Source organism: Macrobrachium rosenbergii, chromosome 56, assembly GCF_040412425.1.
Source record: "Macrobrachium rosenbergii isolate ZJJX-2024 chromosome 56, ASM4041242v1, whole genome shotgun sequence".
Classification (NCBI taxonomy): domain Eukaryota; kingdom Metazoa; phylum Arthropoda; class Malacostraca; order Decapoda; family Palaemonidae; genus Macrobrachium; species Macrobrachium rosenbergii.
Window position 1 is genome coordinate 47046327 of NC_089796.1, and position 21169 is coordinate 47067495.

Genomic DNA, 21169 nt, shown 5'->3' on the forward strand with positions numbered 1-21169 from the left:
TAGAATGTAAGAGTTTTAGCTTATAATTGCGTTTTTACCATTTGGTCGAAAGTTAAAGTTGACCGTAGGTTGAAATTTTGGCAGTTATCATGATTTATATGAAAATATTTTAAAACTGATAAAACCTACAACCATGAGTTATTTTCTGTTATATTCTACATGAAATTGCGCACATTTCCATACATAAAACTTTATGTAACGACTAATATAAAACAGTGCAAACATTACGACAATGTAACGAAAGAATTTCTGGCGCAGACGTAAGGAAAAAGTTTTTTTCAAAAATTCACCATAAATCGAAATATTGTGCTAGAGTCTTCCAATTTGTTGCAAAATGAAGGTAAATGATTGAATATTACTAGAATGTAAGAGTTTTAGCTTACAATTGCGTTTTTTTACCATTTCAGTCGAGTCAAATTTGACTGAAGGTTGAAATTTTGGCAGTTATCATGGTTTATATGAAAATATTTCCAAACTGATAAAAGCTACAACCATGGGTTGTATGTTGCTGTATTTTACATGAAATTGCGCACATTTTCATATATAAAACTCTATGTAACGGCTAATATAAAACAGTGCAAAACTTACAACAAAATGACGAAAGAATTTCTGAAATTTTCGGCCGAGTTACCGCGCGGGCGTAAGGAAAAAGTGTTTTTCAAAAATTCACCATAAATCGAAATATTGTGCCAGAGACTTCCAATTTGTTGCAAAATGAAGTTAATGATTGAATATTACTAGAATGTAAGAGTTTTAGCTTACAATTGCGTTTTTCGGCCATTTCGGTGGAGTCAAAGTTGACTGAAGGTTGAAATTTTTTGTAGTCGACGTACGGTACGTCCACTCGGCACCCAACAGACAATTTTAGTCGACGTATGATACGTCCAGTCGGCGTTTAAGGGTTAACTTCACTGATCACATTGACGGCATACTCGGAGGGCTCCGAGAGGTTTGTAGCTCAGGGAGGAAGTGCCAGCTCTTCTAAGAAAGAAAGCCATAGAAGTAGTGGAGGATCGTTCTTCAAAAGGTTTTTACATCTGACTGTCTGTTGTCCCCAAGTCATCGGGGGGTGGAGATCTGTCCTTGACGTCAGTGCGTTGAACTTCTACATTCAAAAAACAAAGTTCAAGATGGAGACAAATCAGTCAGTGTTATCCTCCATCCAGCAGGGGGACTGGATGATAACACTAGATATGCAAGACGTGTATTTCTTTATTCCAATCCATCCAGAGTCCGGAAATACCTGTGATTTGTCTTCAGGGACAGTGTCTTCCAGTTTCGAGCACTGCTTCGGTCTTTCCACTGCCCCTCAGGTATTCACGTGAGTCCTATCCCCTCTTGCAAAATGGCTTCACCTGATAGGTATAGACATTTGTCTACACATGGACGACTGGCTCCTCCACTCCCGGTCACAGGAACAATGCACAAAGGATCTACAGTAACTCTTCTCCTTGCCAAAGAACTTGGACTTTTGATAAATCAGGAGAAATCTCAACTAGTCCCTACTCAGGAGATTCTCTATTTAGGGATGAAGATCAACTCCCTGAGTTTTTGGGTTTTTCCCCTCCCCCAAGAGGATAGAGTCCTGCCTGAGATCGGTTCAAGATCTCCTTTCTCTTCCAGTTTGCTTCCAGACACAGTGATGTTTCCAATTACGGCAGAGACAAACTGCCAGAAGGAAAGTCTCTTCATATTCTGAGCCCTTACCTATCCTTTTATGCAGATGCCTCGGACCAAGGTTGAAGAGCACTTTTGGGCAACCTAGAAGCTTCTGGCACATGGTCCTTGGAGCCAAGGAAGTTGCACAACAATGCCAAGGCGTTGTCAGCCATCCATTTAGACTTGAAGTGCGTTATGGAAGTAGTCACAGACAGAACTGTGGTGATTCATTTGGACAACACCACAGCTCTCTCATACATCAAGAAGCAGGGTGGAACTCACTCGTTCTCCCTGTACGTGGTGGTAAGAGAACTGCTCTTTTGGGCGGACCAAAATCAGGTCAAGATAATCACGAGATTCATCCAAGGGCAGACGAACTAAGTCAACGAGGACAAGTCCTCTTGACAGAGTGGACTCTGAAATTCAACAGTGTGCGACAATCTCTGGAAGTTGTGGGGCAGACCAACAGTGGATCTGTTCGCCACTTCGAGGAATTACCACCTTCCTCTATTTTGCTCACCAGTTCCAGACCCACAGGAGTGGGCGATGGATGCCATGCTAGTAAACTGGTTGAATCTAGACTTTATGCATTCCCCCCTTTCCACATGGATCAACAAGTTCCAAGCTCACAACAACATGTCAATAACACTGATAACTCCCATCTGGCCACTCAAGAAATGGTTCCCAGACCTTCTGAAACTTCTTGTGGACTTTCCAAGGCTACTTCCTCAATAACACTGATAACTCCCATCTGGCCATTCAAGAAATGGTTCCCAGACCTTCTGAAACTTCTTGTGGACTTTTCAAGGCTACTTCCTCAAAGTCCACAGCTTCTCAAACAGCCCCACCGCTGGGAATGGCATTAGCTCTGACAGGATTCAGACTATCTGGAGACTTGTCAGAGCGAAGGGGTTTTCAAAACAAGCTGTGGAAGCTATTACCAGATGTAGATGGCAGTCTACCAGTAGAGTGTACCAGGCCAAGTGGTTCATCTTCTGCAAAAAAGATGTGAGACAGACATCAAAAGAATCAAAAGGTTGGGGAGACACTTTGGCCTTGGACCTGAAAGGAGTCTGGCAAAACAGGTCACCCTGACTCCTCCTTCTGTACAAGTGACAATACAAACAGATGCTTCGTTGACAGATTGGGAGGAATGTTAGGTTGCAGGGAGGTTGTCAGCTACTCTGAGGAAGTGTCATATCAGTTTTCTGGAGCTTATGGCTGTCTTTTTTGTCTCTCAAAAAAGTCAAACCTCCAAAAGAGAGACACATTTTGTTTGTTCTAGACAATATGACAGCAGTGTCCGGCATCAAGAGGTCGGGATCACATTCAGCTCCTCTCACTCTGGTAATGCTAGCCATCCTTTGGGTGGTGCAAGCAAGGAAATAACACTTGTCTGCAATTCACCTCACAGGGTCTCACAGTGTAATTGCAGATCCTCTATCATTAAAAATAACAGCCTCAACAGAGTCGGTGCTGGATGACCACTCTTTGCAAACAATAACCAACATGTTTCCACAACCGGAAGTGGACCTGTTTGCCATGAATAAGAATCACAAACTTTTAGTGTATGTGTCTCCAAACTTGGGCAATCAACCAAAAGCAAGAGATACCTTCCTGCAAAACTGGAAGACAATATACCTTTTTCCTCCATTGTCCCAGGAACAGCTCACTGAATAGCCCCAAATTGGCCAAACAGGCATTGGTTCCTACTACTCCAACAACAGGCGAAGAGATCGATTCCACTACCATCTGCTGTTCTATCCTAGACAGTAGGATGGAAAGTCATCTTGGCATCTTCCTTTCTGAGCCTAGACCTTCATGTGAATTTTTTAAATATTGTCTGCCATGAAAATGACTTGCCCAACATTGCTAGGTACGTAGTGCAAAAACTACAGACAGCATCTATCTGACAATACCAGTCTGTATGGAAGATATGATTAGATTATATCCATGCTGAGAGCCCAGTTGAAATCTCAATGGACACACTTAAATTTTCTCACATACTGTTTTGAAGACAAACGCCTTGTTCTTACAACAATTGTGGCATACTAGGCAATGTTAATGGAACCCTTGCTTTATGGATTTTTTTTTAACGGGCTAACCTTAAAATTTAACCCAATCTAGGGGTATACTTAATATACACTTTGCTCATCCTATAAGAGTTAAAGTGTGATGGTGGTTGTTTATAAGAATATTGAGTGTTTACAGTTATTTGGTATTAACAAGGTTAGCCCTTAAACGCCGACTGGACGTATCGTACGTCTACTAAAATTGTCTGTCGGGTGCTGAGTGGACGTACCGTACGTTGACTACAAAAAATTTCAACCTTCGGTCAACTTTGACTCTACCAAAATGGTCGAAAAACGCAATTGTAAGCTAAAACTCTTACATTCTAGTAATATTCAATCATTTACCTTCATTTTGCAACAAATTGGAAGTCTCCAGCACAATATTTCGATTTATGGTGGATTTTTGAAAAAAACTTTTTCCTTACGTCCGCGTGGTAACTCTGCTGAAAATTTCAGAAATTCTTTCGTCATTTTGTCGTAATTTTGCACCATTTTATATTAGCCGTTACATAAAGTTTTATATATGAAAATGTGCAAAATTTCATGTAAAATACAACAAAAAATAACTCATGAGTGTAGCTTTTAACAGTTTTGAAATATTTTCATATAAATCACGATATGCCAAAATTTCAACCTTCGGTCAACTTTGACTTGACCGAAATGGTCGAAAAACGCAATTGTAAGCTAAAACTCTTACATTCTAGTAATATTCAATCATTTACCTTCATTTTGCAACAAATTGGAAGTCTCTAGCACAATATTTTGATTTATGGTGAATTTTTGAAAAAACTTTTTCCTTACATCCGTGCGCGGTAACTCGGCCGAAAATCTCAGAAATTCTTTCGTCACTGTCGTAATGTTTGCACTGTTTTATATTAGTGGTTACATAAAGTTTTATATATGAAAATGTGTGCAATTTCATGTAGAATACAACAAAAAATAACTCATGGTTGTAGCTTTTATCAGTTTTGAAATATTTTCATATAAATCACGATAAATAGAAAAAATTCGACCTTCGGTCAACTTTGACTTGACCGAAATGGTTGAAAACTGCAATTGTAAGCTAAAACACTTAAAGTCTAGTAATATTCAATCAATTATCTTCATTTTGCAACAAACAGGAAGTCTCTAGCGCAGTATTTCGATTTATGGTGAATTTTTGAAAAAAAAACTTTTTATGTCCGCGCATTGCGAATTCATGCATCATTTTGTGATAATATTTTCTCTGTGTTGCTTTGATCGTTTTACAATTTGTTATATAGCAAAATCATCACAATTTAGTGTACAATACAAAGAAAAAAAACATTAGCTTTAACTGTTTTGCTCACAGCGCGATTTGTATACAATTATATACGAAATTTTTTTTTTGTGCCGTCATATATTTCAATATTTATATATGATAATGATATTTTTTTCATTCCTGATGGTTGCATACTAAACTTCAGGCAATGACAAAAAAAGGAGCCAAAAATGAACTCTTAATCTTAAAAACTAAGCGTGCTGTGATTTTTTGTAAAAAACTTTTTTCCGCTTCGGCGCTAACTCCCGAACGCCGCCGCCATACGGCAGACACTTTTGTAAATAGAGGCTTGGCATTTAAGGGCTAGGTGAGAGAGGGTTTGGAGTTGTCCATGAACAACCCAAGATTTTTTTACTCACCTGTATCTGGATTTTGCCATTATCTGTTGGGCTGTTGGCTCTATTAATCCAGATAATTGAAGGATTATTATATGATAAACTAGATAATACAGTAAAATGTCACTTTCCATAATTCATGAAAATCTAACCATTCTCATAGTCAGCAGACATATCATTGAGTGGAATGTAATGGGCTCTAGACTGCGGTAAATAGAGAGATCCAACAGTATATAAAATAACCTTGTTCCTTTGTTTGGCAGCTATTCAGTGGTATTTTGATCAGTTGTGAAGTTGGCACACTGGGAACTGGGACATGTAGGTATAGATAACTTTCATATTGTTAACATAGGTAACATCATCACATTTTCTGTATTCAGTACAGATGTTGTTTAACAATAACAAGTTTACTGTACAGAATTCAACACTGATGTTGGTTGCTTAATATCTGACTGAATGTGCATCTGAGGCCCCAAAAGATTACAACTAAGTTGAAAAATCTCATTCAACTAATTTCATAAGCAGGCATTGTGCATCTCAGAATTAAAATAAAGAAATAAACCAGCCAGACACATAACGGTACAGTGCTTATCTACTATACAGTGTTTACTGTTTGTATAATACTCAGTGACTAGTCTCTGGCATAGGCGTATACTGTATTGTATAGCGTATAGGTATTTTTACAGACACACTCTGGGTTAGAATGGTCCATTTTGTATTTTGGCTTAATGACAGTGATGGTGATAAAACACATTTTTACTGGGTAATCCTAATCTCCACGTGGGGGAAGCTACTGCTGTGGTATCTTGAACATATATAAAAAAGGAACCTGGTGAGATCAAAGGACATCTTGTATAAACTCTCACAGTCAAAAAGGTTATTTGCATTTTTTGACAAAGGATACAGGAGTCCCTTGAAGGCTAAAATAGAGTGTATTGTTTTACTGATACTGTTTAGAGGTACTTCAGAAAATATACAAGAAGGGTCTTCTTCTTTCTATTGATAATAATAGCATAAGACTGAATTTTCTTTCGGAATTTTTCCCTACATTCATTCCATTGGCTTCTTGTGCCTGATTTTGACCCATTGCCACTTGCACCAGATGGTTAAGAATGTTGCAAGTCTCGGTAATGCATAAGTTATAAGTCAAGAGCGTTAAAAGTATGCTCATCTCCCTCTATTTTATCCTGGCATGATGCCAACAATTTTAGGATTTCCCCTCCTGCCCCCAGAGAAGAAATTAATCTCCCAAGACTTAACTTTTACCATTTTTTCATTCTGAAATCCATTTTGACTCATTAACTTTTCCTCAGTAGCTCAACCTGTTGTAATTTGTTACCTTTTTTATACAGTTAGACAAGTTGAATGTTAAAAGTATTAAGTAAACAAGCAAATATAACTTTTTGGACATGATAAGTGTCGTAATCATAACAAATAAGACATACTGTATAACATGTAAATATTGTGGGTTACCTAGTTGAAGTGCCTGAGCTATCAAAATTATTAGAAATACATAATTTTCCCTCCCTCAAAGATTCTCTCTTTTTATTTTTTTGAGGTTAATGATTGAAGTTGATAAATCTTCCTGTAACTGTTTTTTCTCTGGTCAAACATGTTGTCCTCCTTGTTTTTATAAGTGTTCACTTTCATGCATGTTATTGAGTTTGCCCTTCATTTTGTTGAAAGTAAATAACTTTCTTTTTTTACTTATACAGTGCCTTAAGGATGACATAAGCATCAGGAAGTCTGTAGTCCAGGGAACTGTAGGTGTTGGTATACACAGAAAAATCTGCATTGCTACGTGTATTGACAGTCATAATAAGAAAAAGTAAGTACCGTAAAATGTTTGAGAATATATGGTATTATCTGGAATGAATCTTACCTGCTGTTAAAATAAGCTTATATCTTCATTTCATTAGGTGCGATTGGCATTCAAATACAAAAATAACACTTGACAAACCTGCTAGGTCTGTCACTGTAATCACCTGTTGCCCACTAGGTGGCATTGGAATGTCTACGTTCTTGTCAGAATTCTTTATGCCTTGTCTTCGTGGAGACAGTGTGAGTTGGCTTTTGTAATGATTTTGACCATTTCTGTGATTTTTCTCCTGTACAGTATTATGCTTGTATTCTATTTTTGCATTATGTCATCTACAGCAAGCAGAGATAAAATCATTAGACTGTATAGGAAAGATTTTGTGTAAACTTAATGTTTTGGTTGTGCATGATGGCCACCTGTGCGTTAGCCTAGCTGTTGAGGCACGAGTGTAGTTTTTCTTCTCGTTGGGAAGAAAATAGGAGTGATCTGATGAGAGGATGAATAATTTTGTAAAGTATTAAAAGATGCAAGAGGTCAATTGAGTACATAGACAATTCATTGGGCCAGGCCATAAACCTACACGGCCTTTTACGTTTTCTTCTGGTGTTGCTCGTCCTCCTTCATTGCCCGATAAGCTAATTCCTCTCTCACTCCTTTTACTTTGCTTTTTTTTTTTTTTTGCTCTATGTGGTTCAGGAGAAAAATAATAGGTAATTAAGAAATATTCATTCATTAATTAGAAATTTGACCATATATATTAGGATGCAGATTGCGGTCCCCTCCCCTCCATAGTTATCGACCTTTTTCAGTTCCCCCACAAGAGAGGTGTTGGAGCCTTGGTGTCTGTCTGCAGCGCACCCTCTGGACTGCCATTCATTTGTTGGTCTATTCTGCAGGCAGGGAACCATGGCTTGTCTTGGGACCGAGGTCTGTGCCCTTCGCCACCTCTCTCAGTTGTCTTCCAGTTTGAATTCAGTGCAGTAATAAATCTGCCCCTGGAGGTGACAGTATTTGCTTTGAAATGATCTGTCATTTAGCACCTTTGGCAAAGACATACTTATTAGAGTTTTATAACCACTTATGGCTTCGAAATTTACTCCCTGATGAATGGTGTAAAGTTATAATTATTTCTATCCCCAAACCTGGAAAAGATCCCAGTACTGTTAACAATTACAGACCAATTTCTTTTAACAAGCTGTTTATGCAAATTACTAGAAAAAATGGTAAATGCTCGACTAACACGGCACATTCAAGAAAATAAAATTTTGAGTCCCACTCAGTTTGGGTCACAGTGTAACAGATCTACATTTGGTTCTCTGTCTAACGTGGAAGATCACATATGAAGAGGATTTGAACGAAAACAAATTACTATAGCTGTCTTTTTTGACATTGAAAAGGCATATGATACTACATGGAGATGTGTAATATTGAAAACGTTACATAAAAACAGCATCCGTGGACATTTACCTAGGTTTATCCAAAACTTTCTGACAAATCGCACTTGTCAAGTGAGTATTGATGATGTATTGTCAAGTAAAGTGGAAATGGTGTTCCACAAGGAAGGGTCCTTAGTGGCACACTGTTTACTTTAGCAGTAAATGATATCAGTAATAATCTACGTATTGGAATTAAAAGTAACTTGTATATGGATAATTTTGCCGTATATTATTTAGCATCTCGCATAAAACATGCAGAGCGAATCATTAATAATAAAACTATAATAAAAATAGACGAAAGAGCCTCATCTGTAGGCTTCAAATTTTCCCTAGATAAAATCTCAAGCAATCATGTTTTATAAAAAAGGGATTTTGACAAAGGAAAAATCTATTTCTGGAGAGGGGACCGTGTCACCCGGTGAAAAAGTCCATTCAGCACTTATTTCTAGGTAATTCCGTTGCTAGATACCAGAGAAAGCTAAATGAAATGCTGGAGTTACTACCCCCAGAGCGAGCTCCATTAGATGGAGTCGTGTATGGAAAAGGGTGAACTATAAAAACACGGAACCTTATCCTATAGAGATCCCAAAGTCAAAGTCCCCAGAGAGGTGCCGTTACAAACCCATGCACCACTCACGGACAGTACACAAATCACCACTAGCCACATTCCATGAAAGCAACACCCCACCAGAATGATGTTTACTATGGGGGGGACACGACACATGACAGAGGTGGGTCACCGGGTGACACGGTCCCCTCTCCAGAAATAGATTTTTCCTTTGTCAAAATCCCTTTTCTGGATCGGGTCCCGTGTCAGCTGGTGAAAAATTAACAGAGAAATAAATATCATTCTTAAACTGCAAGAGATAACAAAATGTAAGGGGGAACAGAAGACCAAAGGTCCACAAAAAATTTTAATTGCTAGCAATAATAACAAATAATGTACAAATGTAACTGATGGGAGCTTAAAATTAACATGACAATATAAAAAGTATACTTAAACAAAATAACTATACAAAATTGAAAACATTATAACATAAATGTGTCAATTAGACAAATATACAGATAACACGGTCAGGTGAGAAAGTCAAGACACGCCTGACTGAAATGACTGTAAGGGGATAACTGAGGCAGTGGAGGAAGAATTGACTAGGAATCAGAAAGGGTACCAGAGGGAGGGACAACGTTCCCTGCCGCGACTGCTGAGAATTTAAGAGCTTCTAAGGATTTCAAATAGTGACGTTTGAAAACCAAGGGTGACTTCCAACCAGTGTATTTGGTAAGATCCGTGAAATTCATGTAATGGAAGTAGTTAATGGAGGTGGCCACAGCTCTAATATCATGAACTCTTGGGACTGAGTCAGGATTAGCCTGCTTGATAAAGTAAAGGATTTGCTGTCTAATAGCAGACATAGAGATATTACCCCCTTCCCTGATAAAGAGAGGCCCAGATGAGATGTGAGAGGACCTGTCTAAATAAGCCCTCAATGTATGAACTGGACACAGGGACAGGTCTTGAGGAAGGGGGAGAATTTTCCAAGGCAACCACCTATTCTAAGTGGATCTTCATTTTTGGCTAGGAATTTAGGGTGAGGAATCAGCAAAACCCCCCTGATGGAAGGAAGTCGACATGGTTGGGTTCCCTAGAGAGTGCAGACAGCTCTGAAATTCTAGCACCCAAGCTAGGCTAACTAAGAATAACGTTTTCCTCAATAAGGAAAGGTAGGGACAAGACTGATTATCGATATCTGAGGCTAACTTCAACACGTCATTCAAAAACCAGGAAACCGTATGTGGACGGATTACCGGTCTCAGTCGTGCACAGGCCTTAGGGATGGAAGAAAAGTAAGGATCTGTGAGGTCAATTTTGAAACCATACAAAAATACTTTTCGTAAAGCCGACTTGACTGTAGTAACAGTACTGGAGGCTAAACCCTTCTCAAACAGTGATCTAAAAAAGGAGATTGCCAAATTTATGGTCATTACTGTAGCCTCAGATTCTTTCAAAAAGAGTGCTAGCTTCTTAACTGCTGAGTCGTACTGCCGAAGAGTGGAGACCCGCTTATCTGATTCCAAGAACATGGTATTGACAGGATCAACGTTAGCATCCCTTTGAGCCGCAAATTTCATAAAGTCCACAAAGCCAGGGCATTTTGAATTTTTGAGGAAGCTGACACAGTCTGAGTTTGTACTACTTGTGTTAGTTTCGGACTGGGGATTTGGATGTGGCGAAGTTTCAGTTCCAGCAGAAGTGGAAACCAGCTGCTCTTTGGCCAGTAGGGAGCCACTAGAGCTACTTGACCCTTGAATGTCCTGAGTTTGTGAAGGACCTTTAACAACAAGTTCACTGGAGGGAACAGATAAGATGAAGAAATAGAATTGAAAATCAGAAATCATTCCATACCTGTTGGCCAGACAGCTAAGTTTTTGGGATTAGTATTTGATATTCACTTGAACTGGAAAGCCCACATAACATACATGAAATCAAAATGTAAAAGGGCATTAAACCTATTTAAAAAACTATTGAACACTACTTGGGGAGCTGATAGACATACCCTTACTGTACTGTATAAAGCAACAGTGCTGTCGATCATTAATTATGGAAGTGAAATATATGGTTCGGCATCAGACGCAACGCTGAAAATGTTAGACCCAGTTCATAATGAAGGCCTTAGAATATGTTCAGGAGCTTTTTGATCATCACCAACGTCGTCTTTACAAGTTGAATGTGGTGAACTACCTCTCTCTCTCTCCATAGAGAACTAGTAACAATGAAGAGTGCTCTGAGAATTCAGACAAATGATTCTCCAACCAAAAAATTATTTGGATTAAGAGACGTGTTTATAAATAAGCATCCACCTCTTTTCCCAGTTAGAGCTAGAAGATTGTTTGAGTCGCTAAATATAAATATACAATTACCTTTAATATTAAAATTACCTCCTCCTTGGACAATGAATAAAATGCAAATTTGCACAAACTTAAAATGTTTATCAAAAAGTTATTCATATATGCCAGGACACCATAGACAACATACAGTACAGTAGAACATATAATCTGAAAAGGTCCACATTATATAATGTACACTGACGGATCTAAGTCACAGTACAGAGTGGGATATGCTGCAGTATCCCCAGACAAAACGTATCAGTTCTCTCTACCAGATAATGCCTCAGCATTTACAGCTGAGTTATGTGCAATAGCATCAGCCATAAAAATAATTGTGTGATTTATAGCAACTCCAGAAGCGCTACAGAAGCCATTCAAAGCTATAATAAAAAAAAATATCGTTCACCTGTGGAATAGTCTCCCTGAGGATGTCGTGCAATTGAAACTTCAAAAGTTCAAGCGAAGATGCAATGCATTACCACCCTAATACTGTTCTCCTTGCATTTTAATACATCATTATTTTTTAATTAGCTTATTAATTTATTTTATCTTTTTTCATTTGCATGATCTCTTCTTTCTGTATTTCCTTTACCTCCTCTTAATGAACACCGTACAGTATTCTTTTAAAGCTTGAATTTCAAGTCATTGACACCTGTGGGCTTGTTCCATATGAATAGGGTTCATCTTCTGAGTAATAATTATAATAGTAAGTAATTTTTAGTAGTGTTCTTAACATGAATTTGCTTTGGACAGTCATCATTGAGAAATGCCATATGTGATAAAGATGTAAAATTAAGGTGTTTTACACAAAATCACTTTCCATGATAGGGCAAAATGAGTAAAACAAATGAAATATTCCATGAAATATGCCATTTGATCTCGCCTATCATGCCACCCTTAAAATTTTGTCCCCCAAACATGATTTCATCATATACATAACTTGTGTATCAAGCAAGTTGCATTTTTGCTAGCCCAGATGATGTTAGTGTAACCTCTCTTCTTCAGCACAATCCCATCTTGTTAAATAAATGTAAGTAAAAAGTAAAAATAGCCTTTACAGTACTTAGTGATCGAATTTCATTTTCGGTAGATCACTCTGCCCTAGGCTATGTTTGTGCAGCAAATTTCATTTTTGGTAGATTGTACAAAGCTAGGCTTTAAAACAAGATTACTACACCTGTGGCTTTTGTAACAATTCATAGCCATCTCTTATAATTAACAGTCACCAAAGAATTGACATAAACAAATTCAAGTATTGTGTAAACAAACAAATCAGGAAACGGGTGTTTTGCGATTTTGAGGGATTTTACTCTTAACATAAATTTTAACATAAATTATGTTAGTTTACCTTTGTATACCCATTTTACATGCATGTACAAAAATAGAAGTAATAATTCCAGTAATAATCCATTTCTTTTAGCAGATGAAAAATAGTTCTCCTAATTCTTTTGCTAGTAGGCTTAATCAGCTGATTTGAGAATGTAAACATTACGCAAATGCATATGACAGATGATCAGTTTTGTATGCATATTACAATGATCAGTATAACAAGATAATAATACAGTATAAATGGATTCAGCAAGTAAGATATCAGTTTCTTTATAGTTACTTTGATCTTAAATATAGCTGTAGAAGCCCATTTACTTGCAAATGGATACTGTTAGTGTAACACGTAGCCTAGGTCAATAGTTCACACATATACATTTTCGTCTTTTGTATGGTAATACAATATGGTAACAACTGATAAGAAAGTTGCTGTATAAAAATACATTAATGGTGTTAAAACCATGGTAGGCTGTGGGTAAACACAGTAGGCTACTTATCTATTAAATTGTGTCGTTTACAAGGGAGAGAAAAAGAAGGGGGGACATTTTTTTTCAAAGTACATTTCTGCAGTATATTTTTTTATTTCAGATATGGGGAAAGGTAGATAATTGCCTTGAGCATAAAGTTTTCAGTTTATAGTGTGGAGGTTGTTGTTTGTAAGCATATTGACTGTTTACAGATATCCATTATTGACCAGGTCAAGACAAGGAAGGGTATGGAGTTGCTCCTGAACACCCATAGATTTTTTTATTTGAATGTATCTGGATTTTCCTGTTATCCTACAGGACCTTGGCCCTTTTAGTCCGGATAATTAAGAGATTACTTTCTTATTGTATTTTTGTGTATTAGATAACCAGACTGGTAGCTTGTTTTCCTATAACATGCTTTCTGCTCTACATAACGTGCTTTTATTTCTTCTTCATGTATGATACCTTTCGAGTTTAGGAAAATTCACCATCAACAATTCACTGCTGAATGGTTACACCAAAAAGACCATTCATCAAGATTTTGATGGTGTTCCTCTTGTCAGGGTCCATTTCTTTCGCTGTCCTCTCTGCATTCTCAGTGATGTATTCCCTCAAATAATATCCCTGCTTGAACTTGTAAACTAACATATTCACCAACAAACAAATCATCGCCAAGCAATGCAAATAAGTGTGTGGGTGTGTATACATATATTTTCTGATGTTTTTTAAAAGTTGCAAATATACTGAAGTAGAACAGTAAAATCAAGATGCATTTCAATTATTTCATAAAGCATACAAGTATACTGGATAGAAACAGTAAAATCAAAATGCATTTCAGGAAGATAAAAATTTGCTAAAATCTAAACATAAACATTTAAAAAAGTATATTTGCCCATTAAATAATTAGTAAGAAATATTGAGCCACTCCACACAAGTAGTCAGTAACACTATCGTTTGGATCATATTTCTAAATGGGTCTCTGAATTCATTAGGCATTATCACGAGTTGTTTTCTTTGTAGTAGGTTTTGAATAGCTATACTGCTCAGTTTTAATTTTTTTCATTTAATATTTTTATATTTTTTTAATGCAATTAACAAATTTCTAAATATTGGGATGGCATACAGTCATCTGTTCTTCAGATGCAGCCCTTCCACAGAATTGTATAGTTTAGGTAAGTCATGTAACCACAATGTACAATATTTTTTTTTCCTTTGTCTGAATACACCGATGATCCATTCCCAAGAGGCGGGGTATTGGATATTTTAACTAATATGAGAGTGAAAGACTATACTGTACTAGGGACTATTTCCAGAGAATCTCCATTACTAATATTCCTACACCAGAGTACAGTCGACCCCCGCCTATTTGCAGTTCAGGATTCGCGGCTCCACCAATATGCAGATTTTTTCTGTGGAACCTATCTCCAAATTATTTGCAGAAAATTCACCTGTCCACACATTTTTTGTTAGAACATTATTCTGTATTTTCAAATTATTTTCATGACTAAATACTGTACTATACTTCCATATACAATTTTTATGATAAAATAATGATTTACAGTACTAATTTTCAGATAATAATAATAATAATTATAATAATAATAATAATAATAATAATAGTAATAAAAAAATACATACGGTCGTTTTGTCGCCGATTTTTATGGAACATAGCTTTCATTTTTCTGCGGGAACTTTCACCAATTTGCAAATTTTTCCATGGACCGTATCTCGAAAACTACCCCTAATTCGCTTTTTTTCATAGAGCAACACTGTGTATTCACTAGTTACTGTAGTTTTTCATTAAAGGAATATGTACACTGAGAGAGAGAGAGAGAGAGAAAAGGGGGGCGTTACATTGAAGTCTAAGCACAGTATAAATGGATTCTGTAAGTGAAATAATGTTTTACTGATATTTTGCTGCTTTGTCATTAAAGGATATGTATACTGAGAGAGAGAAAGAGAGAGAAATGAATTGTTTATACATCTAAGCTCAGTTACTTGCTGGGGACAAGACTTCAGAGGCACAGTTAAACTAGGTTTGGGGAGGAGAGTCAGAATGTTGGTTTTGTGTTGCCTACGTATGAAATTCGGGTGTTAAATATTTTTACAGTGTTTAGAAGTGAAACATCAACAGTGATAAAATGTTCTCTTGTGTACTGTTATAATATGTGTGATAATCATAGTCAACTAAACTTGTAATGAAATACGGTACAATAAATTAGACAAAGCAAAAAAAAAAAATTTGGCATAGCAATCTAGTAGTGAACTTGCTGGATTTGTTTATTTTCGTGTTTTTTTATGTTTATGTTACAGTATTATTATGTTTATGGTACAGTAATTGATGTTTCATTAACCCTTAAGGGATGGGCTAATCATATATCAGGCACACCCCCAAACCAGGCAAACTTAAGATTGGCCAGTTTAAAAAAAAAAAACACATCAATGGAAAGAGGAAGATATGCAATTGCACATGGTTTAAGAAAAAAAAAAAAAGAAAAATTTTTACTTACCTTCCATGTGAAGTTGAAAGTGACTGTTTACAACCCTGTGTGGCACCTCTTTTACAAGAAACCTGTAAAAATATGTTAATTTTACCAGGTTATGCATGTTTTTTCTAATAATTCATTATAATTACAGCTCACACAATATCATGACAGATAAGAACTAAAATCAGTAACAAATTCTGAAAATATTTGTTACAGAATAAAGATAAAAAGGCCCATAAAACACTATTTGAATGTTGCAACCATATATTTCGAGCACTTCCTTCTGTGCCACTGTTCACCGGTAAAATATGGATGGATGAAATGTTACAAGAGTATATATGCAAAGCATATGTAGGTGTGGCATTAAGTCTCCAATGGTATGAAGGTGACTGTTTCCCAACAAGGACAGAAAATAAACAATTCCCTAGTTGTTGTAAAATGTTTATGAGATTTACTGAGATGGGGGAGATGCAGTAACTTTTTGTGAGGTATACATGTTTTTGCTAATATTTCTTTGCAATTTTCTTTGTAAAATTACAATTATAGCTGACATGCTATCATAAAAGATAAGAACTAAAACCGACAACAATCCTTGGGTATATTTATTAAGAAATAAATAGAAAGATGTCTTGGAGCTGCAGAGAGGCAGTATATTCCCCTGTAAAATCTCAAGGCATACTGATCCATGTCTCTCCCATGCTGAGGTATTATAGTAGCCATAAGTCATTTATGGACCATTGAAGTGCTATGAACATCTTTCCTGCTAAATTCATTCACACAGTATGGCGCAAAATAAGATTACTTGTGAGGATTCCCGTCCATCACCCAAAACCTGTTACAGATACTCATATATATGAGGATTCCTCAGATTTTAAATATTTTTATGGTGATTAAATTGAAACAGTATACAGTAAATGGATTCTGTAAGTGAGATAACATTTTACTGATATTTTGCTGTGTTTTCTCATTAAAGGATATGTATAGAGAGAGAGAGAGAGAATGATGGAACAAGAATTTGTTTAAAAATTTATGGGAAACGGTGCTGACTAACCACAAAACTACATAAGCCAAGAACTTACTGTAGTAAATCATTTTTTTATTATAAATGTACAGTAAACCCCCTGTATTCGCGGGGATGCGTCCCAAACCCCCCCGCAAATAGTTAAATCCGCGAATACTTAAAACCCCTCAAAAAACACTTAGAACTGCCCATTTTGATAGTTTAAACACAGAAAAACCCTGTAAAAATGCATATACCTGAGCATTTTAATAGTTTTATCACAAAAAGTGCATTTATTCATGAAAATTATATGAAAATACAGTAATTACTGAATATTTCTCAGTGAAAAATACCGCGAATGGGCAAATTTTCTGCGAATAATGGCTAGATATGTTCCACAGAGAAACCCGCAAATGCATGAGTCCGCGAGTCACGAGAACGCGAATACGGGGGGTTTACTGTAATTGTACATAATCAGGAAAATACTAATATGATGACGTAACACACCTAGCATTCTTTTTGAAGGAACGTGTTCCTTTGTTCTAAACTACCCGTGTATTTTAGATATGCTCTATATAGCAGTACTATCCTAAAATATGTACTGTACAGTAAGTATCATTTCAGAATCATCTTACAACACAGCAAAATATGATAAAATGTATGTAGATTATGCGCAGTACAGCAGACAATGCACAAAGTCAAGTTAGGTAAAGGAAAATGTGCATCTCTGAATTATAGGGGATACTTAAGAGTAATAGTTGTAGGTGGGTATGTAATGTTGTTAGATTACTTTGAAATATTGGGATGTTCTGGGATGATAGGTTGAGTTATATTTTTGTTTGAACTGTTAAATTGGGCGATGAACTGTTAAAATAGGCAGTAGTCAACCCCCTCCTATTTGAGGGTTCACCTATTCACAGAATTTTCTGTGGAACTTATCATCGAATTATTTGCCAAAAATTTGGTAATTCGCGGATTTTTTTTATTGAGAAATATTCACTAGTTACTGTATTTTCATGTTATTTTTGTGACTAAAGACATTTTTTATGATAAAAAGTGATTTACTAATTTTCAAACATTAATATTAATGTAAACACAGCAAACTATCAATAAAATATATTCTTTTTTCAATGAGTAATAAATATTAAGGTACTGTACATAGTAATTAACTCCCCAGTGTTTCCCCATATACTGTACTGCACAAAGAAAATGGGAATGCTTCAATGCTGTATGAGAGAATATGGATGTACTTGAAAATAGGAGTAACTTTAATAGTTTTCACACTTAGCTGTAAGCCATATATTTTTAAGGGTAATGTGGTCCAGTAAACCCCCCGCATTCGCAGGGGATGAGTACCGCAACCCCCCATGAATGGCTAAAATCCGCGAATACTTAGAACCCTTCAAAAAACACTTAGAACTGCCTATTTTGATAGTTCAAAGAAAAAAAAAACAAAAATACTTAAACAGGTATTATCCTACTTACGATGGGGTTAGGTTCCAAAAAACCCATTGTTTGTTGGAAAAATCGTATCCCAAACATAGCCTAGCCTACACTAGGGTATTCAGTACCATGTATACAAATATGGTAGCCTAGCCTACACCATAAAGTATACTCTATACATACACAGTATAGTAATTATTAATATCAGCTAATTCTGGAGGTTCATGCAGTGACTTATGATAATTCAATACAAAGAGAAATTGAATAACAAACAAGTATTAACTTAGCCTACACTATGGTATACGGTAAACCCCCCCGTATTCGCGGTCTCACGATTCGCGGACTCACCTATTCGTGGATTTGTCTATGGAACATATATACGCATTATTCACTGAAAATTCGCCCAATTGTGGTATTTTTCACTAAGAAATATTCACTAATTACTGTATTTTCCTGTCATTTTCATGTCTAATTGGACTTTTTGTGATAAAACTATTAAAATACTCTGGTATCCAGGTAGTGCTCAAGTTACAATAATTTGCCTTACGATAATTTGATGAGGTAAGCAGTTAATACAGATATGACAATATTTATAAAATATTCCTAAATTTTGTGTGGACACAGGCAGCAGCGTACAATCAGGCAGTGAGAGAGACCAAATTACAATAGACCAACTTCTTTTCCTCCATCTCTTTATCCCATCTTCTAGTTAAAAAGGTAAAAGAGAATGATAAAAGTATTGTTAGTAACGTTATACTCTTTCGTAAATGCGTACAGCCATAAACAGCCGAACCAGAAACTGTTGTTTTGCTAATAACCAAATCGGATAACAACCGTTTTGCTTGTATTCCAACCATCGTATGGTAATAAACAATTACTGTAGTTGTGTTGCAAATGAAGTTAAGTGGAATAGGACTGATATATTTTACATTATACCCAAATTTGCTATAGATAAAAGATCGGCAAGGAAATATATGGCTAAATTTAAGCTGCAAGTTATAGCTGAAGCTGAGAAAACAATGTTCAAACTACTAATGACTGTAAATTATCGTGCATTGGCAACATGATTGAAACTCGACCATAATTAAAATTGGAGAGAAAGTATTTTAATCAAAACTACTAGCCTTGAAAGAACACATATTACTGCTATTTTTACGCTGATAAACGATAACTACATAAGCTCGTACAGGCAGTCCCAGGTTAACGGCGGGCTCGGTTAATAGCGATCCGGTTTTATGGCGCTTGTCTAGTGACGAAAATCGCTGATTTCCGCTTATCGCCGCTGATAATTGGGTATTGGAACCGATACATACCTAACAGAGGCGCCGATAACAAAAAAAATTGGAATGGGAACCCGGAGGAAGAACCGAAAAGGAACCACAGAGAGTAAATGTAATAACATTTTTCGGGCGCCGATAACCCCCGAAAATCGCCGATTTTTGGTTAGGGAGGATTTTCGGTTATCATCACACCCTCAGAAACGGAACCCCACCGATAACCGGGGACTGCCTGTATTATGATGAAATCGAGTGAAAATAGCGAACGGAATCTTGATTTTTTTTTTTTACACAAAACAAACATGCCTTCTAAACAACCATCATCTATTAACGAAAAAAATAGCTAAATTAATTTCACAACGAGACATATTTGTTATATTTCGACTTAAAAACGCTTCGTATACTGAAAAATAGGCAGTTATAAATGTTTTTAGTGGGGAGTCTGGTTTTTGAACTACTGTATTTGGTTTTTGAACTATTTAAATAGCCAGTTACAAGCATTTTTAGAGGGGGATGTCAGGTATTCACTGATTTTAGCTATTTGCGGGTGTTTGTGCTTCCTGTCCCCCATGAATACCGGGAGTTGACTCTAAGCATTTGAGGGGTGTATATACTTGAGAGTAACAGTTGCAAGAGGGATTATAAGATGAATTTTGGGTGTTTTGGGATAATGGTTTGGGGTGTATTTTTTTTTAAATGATATTAAATTGTTTTAGTATGATAATTTAAGTTATATTTTTGCTTGGACTATTAAATTAGGTAGTGAACTGTTAAAATGTTATGCCTTAATTCACTGTATCCAGTAATATTGTATATATTCTTTTACAGGTTGACCATCACTAATCCGGCAATCAGTAGTCCGGAACAATCAGTAATCCGGCACAAATTTCGGCTACAGTAATTTCTAATGTTTCCGCACTAATTTTCAAATTTCCCAGGTCGCTGCGCTAACTCGCTCGCCAGCCACTTCGATTTGGTGACGCATTGTGCTGCATCAACAAACTGGAGGTGTTTGTAAACACAGGCATGCTTTTGCTGTTCCATTTTTCACATTTATTATTGTCTTTTGGCCTACGCTATGGTATATCGTATAGGCTACATATACGGTAGCCTAGCCTACATTATACTAAACTCTATTCACATATTAACAGTATTATACAAACATCAACATAATGAATGTGCATCTTTTTCATGGATCTTTTAAAAAGTTATGCTTTACTACATTGTATACAATTGCGTATATTCCCATATATTGCTTTTGTATTATAAATTGCGATCAATGTTTTGATTTGGGAATCGATAACGCGGTGGTCATTTCGCTGCATTTAACTCAGTTCAGAGAGCTTTTCTTGCTTCTAGTAAACGTAAATGAATATAGATACTTTATTTGTTTGGGACAAGGATATTTTTCGTTATACGAAATGTTTTTAAGTCGAAATATAACTTAAATACGTCTCGTTGTGAAATTAATTTAGCCATTTTTTCGTTAATATGTGACGTTTGCGGGAATCGCGGCTGGCGGTTTTGGGAGCATGTTTGTTTTGTGTAAAAAAAAAAAATAAAGATTCCGTTTGCTATTTTCTCTTGATTTCATCATAATACGAGCTTTACGTATTTATCTTTTATCTGCGTGAAAACAGCAGTAATTTGTATTCTTTCATGC

The 21169-nt window shown here is 36.3% G+C and overlaps 1 protein-coding gene across 4 annotated transcripts in view; it reads left to right on the top strand.

Moving 5' to 3' along the window:
* Not10 (CCR4-NOT transcription complex subunit 10) overlaps window positions 1-21169 on the top strand; it is a 390843-nt gene that overhangs the window by 288228 nt on the left and 81446 nt on the right. For all 4 annotated transcript variants that reach the window (XM_067100338.1, XM_067100337.1, XM_067100339.1 and 1 more), the window contains one exon: window positions 7082-7194. In XM_067100338.1, coding sequence (XP_066956439.1) covers window positions 7082-7194 — 113 coding nt within the window. The remainder of the gene's footprint in view (window positions 1-7081; window positions 7195-21169) is intronic.